At 43.1% G+C, this 16358-nt stretch overlaps 2 protein-coding genes and 1 pseudogene across 6 annotated transcripts in view; 2 read left to right on the top strand and 1 right to left on the bottom strand.

The window, feature by feature from the left end:
* Nucleotides 1–8536, top strand: part of Hykk (hydroxylysine kinase) — a 27666-nt gene extending 19130 nt beyond the window's left edge. For 3 of the 4 annotated variants that reach the window (XM_028864994.2, XM_028864993.2, XM_037207489.1), the window contains one exon: nt 6111–8536. In XM_028864994.2, coding sequence (XP_028720827.1) covers nt 6111–6571 — 461 coding nt within the window. In that variant the 3' untranslated portion in view covers nt 6572–8536. Of the gene's footprint in view, nt 1–1627; nt 1761–6110 lie in introns of those variants that run through there. The other variant, XM_037207490.1, reaches the window with a different exon arrangement.
* On the bottom strand, nt 7725–9891 carry LOC114690375 (annotated as a pseudogene).
* Nucleotides 9246–16358, top strand: Psma4 (proteasome 20S subunit alpha 4). Of its 2 annotated transcripts, none has more exons than XM_028864997.2 (9): nt 9246–9355; nt 10550–10597; nt 10825–10867; nt 11124–11286; nt 12321–12398; nt 12739–12827; nt 14526–14656; nt 15141–15264; nt 15950–16358. In XM_028864997.2, exons 2-9 carry the CDS (start codon nt 10595–10597, stop codon nt 16102–16104), a joined length of 786 nt encoding a protein of 261 aa, XP_028720830.1. In that variant the 5' UTR covers nt 9246–9355; nt 10550–10594; the 3' UTR covers nt 16105–16358. The 2 variants fall into 2 exon arrangements, with proteins under 2 accessions (XP_028720830.1, XP_028720832.1); XM_028864999.2 differs by having other exon boundaries at nt 9268–9355; nt 10572–10597.

Genomic DNA, 16358 nt, shown 5'->3' with positions numbered 1-16358 from the left:
CTGGCCCAACAGATAACACAGATCACCAGGCATTTCCAGATTTCTGGATAGAAGAACAGGTTTTATATCTTTCCCATTGGAAAAAAAGATCCTGCATGCTTAACATTCCTGGTTTCTCTAAAGATATATTAGCACTAGGATCTTTGTGCTGTGCTCCTAACACATCCATAGATTTTATTTTTTCATTTATATTTGTGTGTGTGTGTGTGTGTGTGTGTGTGTGTGTGTGTGTGTGTGTGTGTGTGTGTAAACCACATTCAGGTAGCCATGGAGGCCATAAGAGGGTATTAGATCCCCTGTAGCTGGAGTACCCAACCCATGTGGGTGCTGGGAATCAAACTCAAGTCCTATGGAAGAGCAGGAAGTGCTTTTAACCACTGGGCTATCTCAGAAGCGCTCAACATCAAACACATCATTTAAGTAATTTATCTCAAGATGTTTCAGAATTTGTATGTGTATAACAAAATCATCTGAACTGTTCTATAAAGGAAGAATTTTTTTTTCTCTCAAATACAGGCTTTCCATATAGACCAGCCTGACCTTGAACCTACATTTCTCTTGGTTCAGCCTACCAAACTCGGGTTACAAGTGTGTAAAACCACGCCAAGTGAGACAGCCCTTGTATTTGTTTTTATCTCACTAAGCATTCTTGCATATCTACCCAAGGAAACTCTTACAGTGTTAAATTATTTTATTTATTTATTGTGCATGTGCACACATGTGCATGTGTGTGTTTTTAGACATGCATGCGCCAGGGTATGTTGAGTGGAATTCATAGGACAACTTTTGAGAGTGGTCTGTTCCTCCACTTGTGAGTCTTGGGGATGGAGCGCAGGATATCAGGATTGCGCAGCACAAGCACTTTTACCCAGCAAGCCTTCTTGCCAATCCTCAGTGTTTAACTGTTGACTGTGATAGCCAGGCATGGGCGCACGCCTTTAATCCCAGCACTCGGGAGGCAGAGGTAGGAGGACTTCTGTGAGTTTGAGGCCAGCCTGGTCTACATAATGAGTTCCAGGAAAGCCAGGGCTCATAGAGTGACTCTGTCTCAAGACCCTGTTAACTGTGATGTTGTTTTAGTTTCTTGTTATTGTTAACATCTTTTATATGGTTAAGGAAGCTTCCCTGTGTTTCTGGTTCGCTAAGAATTCGTATAAAGATGCATGCTTATTTCTCCTGACATCTGTAAGTCTTGATTGTATCTAACATTAAATCAATGTTGCATTCCTAATTTAAACCCAATGTGGTCATTGTATTGTTTCTGTTTCCCTCTTTATTATGTATCATCCTTTTCAATTTGCTAATGTTTTATTATGGCTTACATCTATGTTCCTAAGAAACAGTTCCTTACAGTTTTCCCTTTATAATACCCTTGTATGGACTTAGACTCATACAGTTATTTAGGGAGTAGAGTGGGGCTGGCTCACAACCCCTTGTACTCAAGCTCCAGAAGATCCAATGTCCTCTTCTGGCCTGTGAATGCAGCTACACACATGTGGCATACACACACTCAAATATAAATTTACAAAATAAATACTGATATTTTTGGAGCTATGACAACATTTTCTTTTTGCATTGTTTGAGGTAATCTTCCACTGAGTCAGTTTAGTGCTGTGTTTTTCTTTAGGGAAGTTTTACATTTAGCAAACTGAGCATGGTGGCCCCACCTGGAACCCCAGCACGTGGGAGAAGACAGAGGATAAGGAGTTTGGGCTTATCTCCAGCTACATAGCAAGTTCAAGACCAGCTTAGCTACGTGAGTCCCTGTCTCAAACAAAAAGCCCTAGAAATGATTAAAATTAGCAATTTTATTTCATATATATATATATATATATATATAACTATTTAGATTTTTGCCATATTTAACAAGTTATATTTTTATAGAAATTTATTTAAACTTTGTATTTATAACTACAAGCTTTTAAAAATTATCATTTATTTTTACCCACTTTTTTACTTTTTTGAGATTTCATTTTACTTTATATGTATGAGTATTTTGTTTACATGTATGTCTGTGTACTACATGCATGCAGTACCCAAGGGAACCAGAAGAGGATAGTGGATCCTCTGGAACTGGAGTTATAGCCAGTTGTGAGCCATCTTGTGGGTGCTGGGAACGGAACTCGGTTCCACTGGAAGAGCAGCCAGTGCCCTTGGCCCCCGGAGCCATCTTTCTAGCCCTATTTACTTATTTTCTAACCTGCTCAGGTCTTTAGTAGTATCTGTCCTTCTGTTCTGAATGCAGATTGCTGGCACCTCTTCTTCTTTTTCCGAGACAGGGCTTCTCTGTGTAGCCCTGGCTGTCCTGAAACTCACTCTTCAGACCAGGCTGTCCTGGAACTCACAGAGATCCGCCTGGCTCTGCCTCCCGAGTACAGGGATCAAATGCATGCACCGCTGCTGCCGCCACCGCCACTGCCACCACCGCCACCGCCAGGCTAGGGAAGGGCATTTTCAAGGCCCTCTTTATTGCATCTTAAGTTGCTCATATTATTACCTGTTTTTTTTTTTTTCTAAATGTTTCCTGTTTGCTTTTTTTTAAAAAAAAAAAAAAAAAAACCAACTTCTTGAAATAGGTGCTTAACTCATGATATTTTTGTGTTCTTTTTCTTTGCCCTTATTTGGACTTAATTAGAGCATAAGTCTTAGTTTGTGATGGCCTGCATCCATTTTTATTCCAAACATGGATGCTGTTTTCCTTAGCTTCCCTTCCTCCTCCTCCCACCTCCTTTTGTTGTGTGTGTGTGTGTGTGTGTGTGTCTGTGTGTGTGTCTGTGTGTCTGTGTGTATTTGTGTTTGTGTGTGTTGAGAAAGAGTCTTGCTATATAACCTTGGCTGGAACTCACTGTGTAGACCAGACTGGCATCAAGTTCATAGAGACCCATTTTCTCTGCCTCCCAGTGCTGGGGTTAAAGACATGCTCCACCATGCCCTGTTCTTTTTTGCTGATATTCGAATTGAAAGTTTGTTTGTCTGGGAAAAGGTGCTGTTTGGCTTAAGACTACAAAAACTTATTCCAACTAGGGATAGTGGGGCACAGCCACAAGCCCAGCCCTTGGAAGGCTGAGACAGGAAGAGAGAGAGGGGATTTGAGGCCAGCCTGGAATACATGGCAAGAGCATGTTTCAAAATTTATTCTATTTTGAGATATTTATTATTTATCAAAGAATATGTTGTTAATCTTTTTTAAATTGAAGATAATATATCCCTTTATTTTTTTACAGCGTTATTGGGATATAATTCACAGAAGATACAATGTATCTATTTATTTGTACAATTCCATGATTTGATAGATCCTCAGGGTTGTGCAGACATTGAATATCTAATTGTAGACCATTTCATTTCCACAACGAGAACCTTGTACCCTGTAGCAGTCAATTCTATTGCTTTTAAACTGGAAACATGGGGTCAGTTTTTGTTCGGCTCTTTTTCTGTCCAAGCGAGGAGGTGATATTAGATTATTCCTCCTGCTTTGTTTCTTATTGTTTCTGTTTGCTTTAGGCTGCCACCGTTTTGTGGTCTTCATTATTGCTCATCTTCATTATTGCTGAAGCCACTTTTCATCAGCTGCCTGGATTTCTTAGCTACCATTCAAAGCACTGCTCTTGCAAATACAGCTATCTACAACTATAAGAGAAACTGTGCACACCAAGTCCTAATACATACTTTTCATTTAGTTTTAGATATTTTGTAACTCATTTTAGAGTATCTTCTTTTCATCATATTTAGAGATATAAATTATTTCCTCCATAATATGATGAACTTTTTAGTTATCTTTTCATTGCTGATTTCTGCTGTAATTGCATTTTGGGTTAAGAAGAAACATACGTTAGCCAGGCATGGTGGTGCACACCTTTAATCCCAGCACTTGGGAGGCAAAGGCAGGAGGATCTTTGTGAGTTTGAGGCCAGCCTGGTCAACATATGGAGTTTTAGGACAGCAAGGACTACATAGAGAGATTCTGTTCCAAAACAAACAAACAAACAAAAATAAAACATATTATATATCACTGTTGTTCAATAGGATTCCAAAAAATAAATGTCTATCTCTATTGTCCAGTGAAACCGTCATCATGTGGCTAACTAATACTTGAAATATGGCTTGTTCAACAAAGGAACTGGGCCATTCCATGTTATTTAATCTTTTTTAAAATGATTTATTTGTTTTTTTATTTCATATGCACTAGTATTTTGTCTGCATATATGTCTATATGAATGTGTCAGATCTCCTCATACTGGAGTTACAGACAGTTATGAGCAGTCATATGAGTTCTGGGAATTGAACAGCCTCAAATCTTTTTTTTTTTTTTTTTTTTTTTTTTTTTTTTGGTTTTTCGAGACAGGGTTTCTCTGTATAGCTTTGTGCCTTTCCTGGAGCTCACTTGGTAGCCCAGGCTGGCCTCGAACTCACAGAGATCCGCCTGGCTCTGCCTCCCAATTCAAATCTTAATGAATTGAAGTGGCTATCTGTGGTTAGTGGCTGTGAGTTTGAACAGGACAAGTCTATATGACTTCAGTCGTTAACATTTATTTTATAATACTTAAATCTTTATGATGTGATGTTTGTTACATTTTTGTAAAAAACTCCGTGTTTGATTAAAGTGAAAATATATCTGTAATTTTGGGGTGTGTGCCCATTAAGTCAAGTTTGTCAACCATGTTGGTGAAATTTTCCATATCTTTTACTGACCACTTTTGTCTGTTTGTTCCAACAACCACTGAGTAAAACATACTTTAATATCCTGTGGTGTGGATTTTCTGTTTTTCCCTTGTATTTCTGTCTAATTTTGCTATATATATTGAACTAATTCTATGCTACATTTGTGTTTCAGAAATGTATAATTTAAACTGTATGATTTACAATAATGTTCATTGGTATTACTCAATGTTTTATACATGTTAATTAAGCATAATTTAGACAAACCTAATCACATAGAAGTTAAGCTGAGCATGGTGGCTCCCACCTCTACTCCCCGCACACGGGAAACTGAGGCAGAAAGATTGTCATGAGATACAGGCCAGTTTGAAACAGTTGTCTGGTTCAAGAAAAAACTTATTGAGTTAAAAAGATACATTCCATATCACCTAATTACTGTAAGGCATGCGACTCTCAGTGGTTTGTTGCTTGTGAACAAACTAATAACATCTAAATTCTAGACAGTAGCTTAAATCAGTGTTTTCCAAATTGCCCACGATAAAGACAAGTTTGGGGTTTTGTTTTCTCCCATTGCGATTTGATGCATGGTTCTACTGGACATGCCTGGGTCATAGCTTGTACCACACGCGACTAACTACACCAGACAAACTCCAAGTGGACCATGTTCTGATCAACCAGGCCAACTAACTACACTAGACAAAGTCCAAGTGGACCATGTTCTGATCAACCAGGCCAACTAACTACACTAGACAAAGTCCAAGTGGACCATGTTCTGATCAACCAGGCAGGGCCATGTATCTTGCTCTTGGATGTCAAATTGCTAAAAACATTTTCTTTTCTTGAGATTTAATTATTTATTATGTATACAGTATTCTGCCTTCAGGCCAGAAGAGGGCACCAGATCTCATTATTAATGGTTGTGAGCCACCCTGTGGTTGCTCGGAATTGAACCCAGAATCTCTGGAAGAGCAGCCTGTAACCTCTGAGCTATCTCTCCAGCCCCACTATAACAACACTCTCGGCTGGTCTTGAACTCACAGAGATTTGTCTGCCTCTGCCTCCTGAGTCTGGGATTAAAGGTGTGCATCATCACAGCAAGCCTATCAGAACTTGTTAAAACCTAGATATAAATAAAGGCCCGTATGTTCCATGTAAGACCTGTAATGATACAAACGTGATTCTGTTCCTTCTCAACATCTCTGGCTTTGAGCTGTCCTCCAGTTTGGGATTTTGCAAGGACCGCAGTCTCCCCCTTGCCCTCTGCACTGGTGAGAAGCGAAAGCAAAGAGCCAAGCTCTGCCTGTGTCCTTTCCAGGAGAAATGGCTTCAAGAAAACAGTTTGTTCTTTTATCTCTTAGTTTTGCTCATCAAATTCTTTAGGTGGCTTTGCTTTAAAAAGAAAGAGAATGAGTTGGTATCTTCAATAACTTTTTATGTGATTTTTCTAATTTCAGGTATCAATCACGGTGATCTTAACGACCATAACATCTTAGTAGACTCCAGCAAGTCAGCCTCTGGAGATGCTGTGTATCAAGTCTCTGGGATTTTAGATTTTGGTGACATGAGCTATGGCTACTATGTATTTGAAGTGGCCATCACCATCATGTACATGATGATTGAAAGCTCGAATCCTATACAGGTCGGAGGTCACGTCCTTGCAGGGTTTGAAAGTGTGATCCCTCTGACCGAGGTAGAGAGGAGCGCTCTGTTTTTACTTGTGTGTAGTCGGTTTAGTCAGTCACTTGTCATGGCCGCGCACTCCTGCCAGCTGTACCCAGAGAACAAAGACTACCTCATGATTACAGCGAAAACTGGATGGAAGCATTTACAGCAGATGTTCGACATGGGCCAGAAGGCCGTAGAACAAATCTGGTTTGAAACTGCCAAGTCTTATGAATCTGGGATCTCCATGTGACCAGAGAAAAGTTTGTATTTCCTTGGCAATCAAAACTCAGTTAGGCCCAGATCACATTCATGAAGGATTTTCCTGCACAATTAAAAATGAAATGGTAAAACAGATCCATTCTAAATATGAAGAGGCAAAGAAAAGTCTAGTTTTTACAGCAATCTTAGGACCGCCTTTTACACTTAAGAAAGTACTACATTAGAAACACTTTCCTAGTGTGCCAGACACTGGGCTCAACCTCAGCACTACAGAAAAGAAAAACACATGCACAACTAATCATGTCTTTCTTCAGGTCTTGTTTGCCTATTACATGAACCATACATGATGATATGTGATTTGTAATCAGTCTCTCGAAGTCTATTCCAGTCCTTAAATCAATAACTTTTAAACTGTGAAAAGAATATATATGTATAGCTATATTCACATATTTTAAATAATCCACATATTTTAAACACTAGAACACAGTACTAGTTCTGTGAACTCTGACCTCACCTCTCTAGAATCCCATGGCATTCTGTCTTTTTTTTGTGGCATTTCACTGTCTTACCTGCTTCTGGTTGTGGAGTCATCTAGCCTGTATGTACATTTGACCATGGCAGAGACCACGAGAGACTTATGTCTGTGTGTCTCTCCTTGCACCTGTGATAGTGCCTCTCCCACAGAAAGGTCTTTGGACACATTTACAAAGTGAACACATTCGAAAGGAAAGATGTTGTGGTGCCTGCCCTAGGGGAGAACACGGGTGGGAGTCATGAGAAAAACATTTATGACCACTGAGAGGGTAGCTGCAACTGGCATTTCAGAGACAGACCCTAGACAACAGTCAAACTGCATGGAAGCAGATGCAGACACCAGGCAAGGCCGTCAGACACCAGGCAAGGCTGTCAGCCCTGACACCAGCAAGGCTCCTCTGCAGATCGGGGCTCACTAGGCTGCCTGTCTTCAACGCCTCGGTTCTCACTGTCCTCCTGTTCAGCCTCCCAGTGCAGAGCCATAGCCATACACCAGAGGTTCTTCATTCTCTATAACTGATTCTTTTTATAGGGATCTGTAAAATTAGTGAAATGAAGCTCATTGCACATCTGTCTTAAGTTTTACCTCAGTATTTCCTTTACTGATTTCTTTTCGTGTCTCTCTAAGCAGCTATTTACTTATTCTTGTAGGGTGGGCTTTTTTTTTTTTCCTGTATTGAGACCGGATTCCACCATGTTATCCATACTGGAATCAAGCTGTCAAACTCCTGGGCTCAAGTGATAATCCTGCTCACGCAGCAAGTAGCTGGGACCGTAGGCAATGTTTATCACACTCTGTCCATTCTGTTTGGTTTAACCACACACCTTCTACAGACACTTTCCCCATATCAGTCAGTGAGCCCTGCTGCTTTAACAAATCAGGATTTTGGGTCAACAACCTGGAGTAGCCCTGTCTTTCCTGCTTCGTAAGTTTTTCAGTAGTACATACTCTAACCCAATGTGCATTGAACATTATTTAATACAGAACAGAATCATATGGATATTCTGAAAACAGAGCTTTTAAAAGCTGAATTGACTCAAAAGAGAGCCTAGGTTTAGATCTTAAATTAGGTCTTTGGGCTGTGACCCCTGCTCCTAATCACTACAGAATCCCATACTACTTCTGCCTCCCCTCTCCTGTTCTTACACACTTACACACACACATACACACACACACACACACACACACACATGTACATACACCAATTGAGATTATTCACATGTGAAACACTTAGGATTCTCACATTTAAGGTTCTTATTTAACTTGGCTTATCAGGAAACTAGGGACCAGAAAAATGGACCAAAACTTCGGTTTCTCTCTAGACCAGTGTTCATCCTGTTATACAGTGGAACCCTGCAGGTTTCTCTCTGGATTGTTCTTGCTAACAGGGATTCCTTCACTAAATTCCTAATGCAAACATTGCTGATTTCTGTTATCATATTAAATATATACTACATTGTATGGATAGTTTACTGTTTTGTTTTTCTCTCGTTTTTGAGACAGTCTCCCTATGTAGCCCTGGCTGGCTTGGAATTCACAGAGCAAACCAGATTGGCCCTGAACTTTCAAAAACACTCCCTCTACTGGCCAGGCCCAGGCTACATGCCACTGATTTCTAAGTTTCCCCCTTAAAAAAAAAAAACAACACAGATCCAAATCATTTTGCACCCTACACAGAAGACAAAGGCCCTGACCAGTGGCCTGAGATGACAGTATTCAACCAGGCATAGCCAACCCACTAGCTCTTCAAACCCCCAGCATAGGCACAGAAACCAGGTAAGATAAGAAGAGATGGAGGAAGAGGAATTCTCCCGATTAAAAGAGCTGGATCTGAGAAAGGGGAAAACAAGGCTCCAGGGAAGGACGAAGGGGAAAAACTGTTAAAGGGGCAAGGCTGGAACAGCAAGCGATTTGGTTCTGTCTACAGCTGCTGCTCCGGCCTCCGTCAGAACAGTACAGAAGAGAAAGTGAAAGCGGAACGCGAAGTCTAACAGGAATCTAGTTCCACTTTCCGCGGACCAGGCTCTTGCCCTCCTTCCTCCAACCCGTCCTCCAACGCCGACCCCAGCCTAAACCGAGGTTGCGCCTCTCCCAAGTCCACGAGGGCAGACGGTCCCCGCCCCGCCACCAGGAGGACTTCCGTGTCCTCGCCGCCCCGCCCCCTGGCGGTTCTGCGCACGCTCGGGAGCCATATTCGCCGCGGATGCTTGGCCCTCCGGCTCGGTGCTTCTCCAGCGGAGTACAGCGGCGCTGATCTGCACCCCTCACTGTCTCCCTCCGGTGAGGCTCAGCCCCCCGGGGCCCGCGGGAGCGAGATCGCTGCCTCCCGGGCGGGGGTGGGGGGCGTCTGCGTGGAGATCCCGGCGCGGGCCGGCGGCGGCCGCCGAGGAGCCGTGGGCACGATGACTCTGCACCCGCCTCCTCGGTGACCGGCCTGCCTGCCTGCCAGGGACTGGCCCCCGCCGGCCGCCGTCGGGCACCCCCCGCGCGGCCTGGACGGCGGGCCCGGGCTCTGGGACCCACCGGGTCGGTGCGAGGGGTGGGGGCGGCTTGCGGCGCTGCGAGCCCACTCGGGAAAGTGGAGCTGCGGGGAAAGCCCAAGCCTGGTGGCGCCGGCGCCCGGCGTGGAGGTGGCTGTGTTCACAGCCTCATCCGAAACCCGCCGTGGCCTGACTGCTGTGCCCGGGGCCACCTTTCTGTGTCTCCTACGTGTTGGAGCCGACACCCGGCAGGTTAGCTTGCCCTCGGCCTGAGGGCTTTTCTAAAACGTCCGTCAGTTCTTCTGGTCCTTGCGCCCAGTCGTTCGACGGAGCCATCGTGAGGAAGAGAGAAAGTTCAGTTCTCACCTGAGCACGCAGACCCTTCAGATGTCTTTCTAGCTTTCCAGCCTCGATTCCTGATAATCTCATTTTATTTGGCAATATAGGAATTGGACTCTGAGGTGCCATTTTCCCACAAAGGCAGTCTTGCTGTCTTTTGAAGAAACGAGGCCCAGGTGTACCACCTCCTCCCACACCCGCAAATTTAGGGTCAAATCAGGCTTAAGCAATTTGTCTCTTATCCGTTGAATTATCCACTTTATTAACCTTTCTCAGCCTGCTCTACTTGGAATGCCCTTCCCTAAACCCTTTCCCAATTTTTTCCTTTGGACTTGAGGCTTTTCAACTTATTTTTGCCTGATTTACTCTTATTTTCTTTGCTTCTCAAAAACTTCCTTGCTGTCCATCCTCTTTTCCCACCCTCAGTGCCTCTTCCGTGTTACTTTATAATCTGCGTCCCTCTCCTGTGGCTGCTGGATTCTGAGTTCTTCAGACAGACTTGGCTTTCACCTTTATTGTGGTGGTCCAGCATCTAGCTTAGTTTCCGATGGTTGTCTGGTGCATAGTTAGTGTTAGTTGAATGATGGTGTGGATCAAACGGTTTAAAAAGTAGACAATACTTAAGTTGTGATTTTTTTTTTTTTTTTTATTTCAGTGGTCCTGTTTTCTTTTCACAGGAGTTACATAAAGTTCAGAAGCCATGGTGAGTTCATGACACATTTCGTTTAACTTTTGCCTGTTGAACGCTATGGCTTGTTCGTAGCTAGCAAACTGACATGGGACAAGGGAAGCAGAAGCAGGTAGGGGGAGTGGAATGGTTTCTTCCTTCCTCTGCAGGACTCAGCACCAAAATACAGTTGTAGGGTTTTGGGCTTCCAGATGTTGGCTTACTTCAGTGATAGGCATCATCTCTCTGTTTTTCCTTTGCAGTCTCGAAGATATGACTCCAGGACCACCATATTTTCTCCAGAAGGTAAATTAGAAAAATTAACCTGCTCCAAAGAAAGTTTGTTTTGTTTAAGTATTTTGCTTTTAGTGTGGGGGGAGCTACACGTGTATGTTGGTGTTAAGTTCATTCTTTTTGAACTTTGAAATAACATGTTGATTACAGCGTCCATCGTTGAACAGTAAAAGTCGGGCTGTTGACTGTACCCTGCTAGCGTCTGCTGGTTTCTCTTGGATCCGCGGTGTACGATCACGAGGACCATTGGTGTCTCTCTGTTTTGTAGGTCGCTTGTACCAAGTGGAGTATGCCATGGAAGCTATTGGACACGCGGGCACCTGCTTGGGAATTTTAGCCAATGATGGAGTTCTCCTTGCCGCAGAGAGGCGCAACATCCACAAGCTTCTTGACGAAGTCTTTTTTTCTGAAAAAATTTATAAACTTAATGAGTAAGTGAGGTCTTGGGGAAGGGTTCGAGCCATTTCACTTTTCAACACAAGTGGGATTTGCGTATCTGGAAAGGAGTCTTAATGTGAGATGGTAGAATTGAAGTGAATAGTGTTTTTTTCTTGTGAAAATCTGTGTATTTGCTTTATTTTGCTAGAAACCTCCCTAAAGCCCATTTATTGTATTATGTCTCAGTATGTTCAGTATGTGTATAAAAAATTCACTTCGAGGACAGAGTAGCATTGTGTGGTAATAAAAGTGTGTACTTATGGTCCCACGGATTTGGTTTCAAATCCAAGGTCAATCTATACAAGGTATGATGTTGTGCCAGTTACTTAACTTCTTGGGGGCTGGGATCCACTTTCGTCTAAGAGTAAAGGTATAGGTATTTAGAAGGCAGTTGAGTTCTGTGTCGGGTTAATTAGCCATCAGAAATACACTCCCTGCATGGGCCTAGTACCTCTCACGGGGCCTTTTGGCACACTAATTGACATAGTATCTTTCCTCCACAGAGTCACTTTAGACTCTACTCAGCAGCTTGTGGGCTTGTCTAGGCATAGTCACAGTGGATATCTAGACTGTAGAGAGCCAGGGAGGGCTTTGGGGACCAGGAAGACAAGAGAGTGCATGCCTAGGCAACCTGTGAACTCCCCCACCCTGTGTCCCCCTCACCTCCACACCTGTCAGGCCAGGCATTGAGAGGTACCCCAAAGTGTGGGAGTGGTCTGTCTACCCACAAAGCCTTTGCTTTGGCTCCTTTGCTTTGGCTACTTACTGTGCCTTTTCTTGCCCTGTTTCCAGAGGGCAGAATAAACATGTCTATTGAAGAATTGAGGCAGCATGTGTTTATCATTTATGCTGAATGACATTAGGTAAACTTCTCCTAAGAAGATGATACTTTCAAAGCCTTTTCCCTGAGGAGAGTCCTATGAAGCAAAATTGGTGAATCCCTAATAGATGTAGGTACTTCTTAATACTTAGAAATGTCCTAGCAAGCATCTTTCCCTCTTACATTGTTTTTTTTTTTTCCTTCAAGGGACATGGCTTGCAGTGTGGCGGGCATCACATCTGATGCTAACGTTCTGACTAATGAACTAAGGCTCATTGCTCAAAGGTATGAATGGAAGGAAGTAGTGTAACACAGCACGTGAGTCAGCTGTCTCGAGGAGAGCTTGCTTTTGCAGAGTTTGAAGCTGTTTTAAAAGTCCATTAATTGAAAAGTATATTCTTCATAATCAAACTCATAAAATACTGTGTACACGAGAATGCTAGGATGTTAGTGGTTTTGCCCTCTCCTTCTTGAAATCACAAGTGACCGCTGAATCTACCCCTCCTTTTAAATCACAAGTGACCGCTGCATTTACCCCCATTATTTATATTTATTTTTAGAGGGTATTTCCTTGCTTTGTATATATTTTGAGAAGCCTGTTGATATGTTAATCTCTTTACCTTAGGTATTTATTGCAGTACCAGGAGCCCATTCCATGTGAGCAGTTGGTTACAGCACTGTGCGATATCAAGCAGGCTTACACACAGTTTGGAGGTACTGAGTTCCTTTGGAAGTACTCTGAAAACTTAAAGCACTTAATGGGGAATAAACTTTTTGCTTTGTTTTGTTCTGAGCTAAGGTTTTGAGGTTGTTATTTTGTTTTTGTTGGTATTCTTTTGGTTTGGGGGTTTTAATAATCTCTTGAGATTTTGTTTTTGTTTTTCGAGACAGGGTTTCTCTGTGTAGCTTTGCGCCTTTCCTGGAACTCACTTTGTAGCCCAGGCTGACCTCGAACTCACAAAGATCCGCCTGCCTTTACCTCCCGAGTGCTAGAATTAAAGGCGTGCGCCACCACTGCCCGTATTCTCTGAGATTTTTTTACAATGAATTTTGATAAGATTCACTCACCATTTCCTTCAGAATCTGTCCCTCACCTCTGAACCCAGCCAATTTCATGTTCTTTTCTTCCGTCCCCACTTCCCTTTTTAAACCCTGTAGTCCAGTTTGTGCTGAACAGATGATGCTCTTGGATGTGGGCTGCACTGTGTCACTGTCTCCACCGAGGGCTGTGCTCTTGGATGTGGGCTGTGCTGTAGGACTGTCTTTACCAAGGGCCGTGCTCTTGGATGTGGACCTGCACTGTAGGACTGTCCTCTACCAAGGGTCACACCCATAAAGAAAGCTGACTTCCTCTCCCAGCAGCTCCCAGTTGCTAGGGACTCCTCAGCTGGAGGTGGGACGTCGTGCCCACCTCCCCTCTGTGCTGGGTTTTGTCTGCCTTGGGTCTCCAAACATACCTAATATGACTACCAGTTCGATTGTAATGTCTAACTATTAACTTTCATTTCTTTATATCCTGATAGTTGGTAATAATAACATTCAAGGATTAGCAAATTGAATTATATTGTTAAATAAACTGTATAAGTACAATATCTTGAACAAGATTAGAAATATACATATAGCATTTTCTAACAGTATCAATCTCAATATATATAATTTGTATACAATATACAAAAATCCAATCCAATGTAAAGTATTTAAAACTAGTAATTGTCTTTTAAAAGGAGATTTAATAATCTATCTTTTTAGCTATATCATATCTATATCTTTCATTTACTTTTTAGAGTAGATTCAATAATCTACCCTCTATTTGGGCAGATTGTCACAACTGCTGCAAGCTCATTTTGTGGCTGCTCTGGTGTATCTGGAAAACACTCCTGTCACCCACCACCTCTAGCTCTTACAATATCTCTGTCCCTTCCTACATGATCCCTGGGCGTTGGAGGAGTGATATAGATGTCCCATTTAGGGCTTAGCACTCTGAAGTCTCTGGTTCTCCACACTTCGTTTTGTTTGTGAGACGTCCACACAGTTAGCCTAGACTGCCAATCTTGTGCCACAGCCTCCTGCACACTCAGGAACAAGTCCGCTTCCACCTGTCAACTGGCAGCTTCGTCAACAGGATGCTCCCCGGCCAAAGTAACATTTTCAAGTCTGGAAACAGATTCTTTGCACAGAATAATGAATTCCGCACTGGCCTTCCTTGTCCTCATTTCCTCCCCAGCCGGAGTCCAGCTCCTAGAGACAGAGGTGGCATTTGTGACTGAGCTTATCTGTGTGGCCAGAACACAAAGCAATTTATGCATGCTTAACTTCACAGACAGGCTTGGGCCACATCCACTGGCGGCTCTAAATTGAGATGGTTGGTTTTTAAATTGAGACTATTGATTTTTTTTTTTTCCTTTGTTAAAGGAAAGCGTCCCTTTGGTGTGTCTTTGCTGTACATTGGCTGGGATAAGCACTACGGCTTCCAGCTCTATCAGAGTGACCCCAGTGGGAATTACGGGGGATGGAAAGCCACGTGTATTGGAAACAACAGCGCTGTGAGTATCTTCGTGACACTGTGAAGTGCAGGGAAAGGCCAAGAAGACCTGTAATGTTGAAATAGCGATGAGTGTAAGAGTATTTAGCACAGCATTTAATAACAGCAATTTCATGACAGCCTCAACATGAAGGAAACACCTGTGATTTCTGGTGCTATATGCTGGAGCTCAATTGATGATACTCTACCTAAGCGCAAGTTTTCAATTATAAGTTGAAATATACTTTTTTTTTTTCACGTGTTAATTCACACTTGAACTCTTAAGGATGATTTTCTCGAGACTGAGGCCCCAGGTTAAGGATCCTTCAGAACGTTGGTCTCCCTCTTCCCCTTCCCATCTCATGTCCACCTTCCCTGCTGTCAAAAGTTGTTCCTACTGGTTGCAAGGTCAATATGGATTCAGGCAGTTGGTCTTCTAGACCAGCCTCTAGTCCTCCCCCAAATGCACAGATCTGAGGGACACTGTTGATGCTGTGTGTTTTTAGGCAGCCGTGTCGATGTTGAAGCAAGACTACAAAGAAGGAGAGATGACTCTGAAGTCGGCCCTTGCTCTCGCTATCAAGGTGCTAAATAAGACGATGGATGTCAGTAAACTGTCAGCTGAGAAAGGTAATCCGTGCCCTCCTGGTTTGTCTGAGTGAGTGAGGGGATCCATTGAGCAGCTACGATGGCCGGAGGGAGGTCATTGAAGCAGCCACCTTAGGTCCGGGTCGCTGGGGACTCCATGCTGTTAAATGACTAAGATCAGCCTTGAATTGTTGTGCCACAGTCCTACACCACAGGGCAGACCTAAGGATTTGAGCCAAAATGTAACTCGATCCTGTACTTCTGGTTGGCCTCGGTCTCACTTTTAGACCGAAGCTGGCCTCAAGCTAGCAGTGATCCCCTGCCTGTGCCTCCAGAGTGCTGGGATCACGGGTGTGCATCCCATGCCTGATGGAAGCTGCTTTTTAGGTTATTGTTTTGAAAGAAACTTGAAGAGTCCTTTAAAAAGTGTTGCTTTGTTTGACTGTTCTGGCTTGTGGGTCAGAACAACTGCCTGCCCGGCTTCACTGAGTGACACATTGGTCACTGAGAAAGTTACTGGGTGAAGGAAAGATCTTTAGGTAAAGACGGTAGACGGTGTATCATAAGATCAAAGATATTCTGCTCCCATAAAAATGTGGGTGTATCATTAAGAATAAAACATGGGAGAGCAAGAAAAAGGCCAAGACTCGGGGAAAGAGAAAGCCATGGTGACCTCTGTGTGCTCGGTACTTGTGCCGCTGACACAGATGTGTGTTTGTGTTTTTAGTGGAAATCGCCACACTAACAAGAGAGAATGGGAAGACCGTGATCAGAGTCCTCAAGCAGAAGGAAGTGGAACAGTTGATCAAAAAACACGAGGAGGAAGAAGCTAAAGCTGAGCGGGAGAAGAAGGAAAAGGAACAGAAAGAAAAGGATAAATAGACAAAATCCGCGGCTTTTACGCTCCTTGGAGGCACAATTCAGTGAGAAGCTGTCCTGGCCTTCCACCCCGGAAAGGGTCTTTGTTGGTTTTTCTTCTTTAACTTGCCCATCGGGGAAATAGGACATACTGAATTGGGTCCTTGTCGTGTCTGTCCAGTTGGATGCTTTATTGTAATGATGGACATCTTTATAGACATCTTAATCTCAACACATAATTTTTTGGAATAAAACTTGGAAAGATTGGTTATGGTGAA

The sequence above is a fragment of the Peromyscus leucopus genome, chromosome 7 (genome assembly GCF_004664715.2).
Source record: "Peromyscus leucopus breed LL Stock chromosome 7, UCI_PerLeu_2.1, whole genome shotgun sequence".
Taxonomy (NCBI): domain Eukaryota; kingdom Metazoa; phylum Chordata; class Mammalia; order Rodentia; family Cricetidae; genus Peromyscus; species Peromyscus leucopus.
This window is presented reverse-complemented; position numbering and strand designations above follow the sequence as displayed.

Bases quoted from the DNA above. Each gene is read 5' to 3' on its own strand.
- Psma4 (XM_028864997.2), top strand. The intron at 10,868-11,123 runs GTAAATTAGAAA...TCTGTTTTGTAG, and splicing joins CACCATATTTTCTCCAGAAG to GTCGCTTGTACCAAGTGGAG. The intron at 14,657-15,140 runs GTGAGTATCTTC...GTGTGTTTTTAG, and splicing joins GTATTGGAAACAACAGCGCT to GCAGCCGTGTCGATGTTGAA.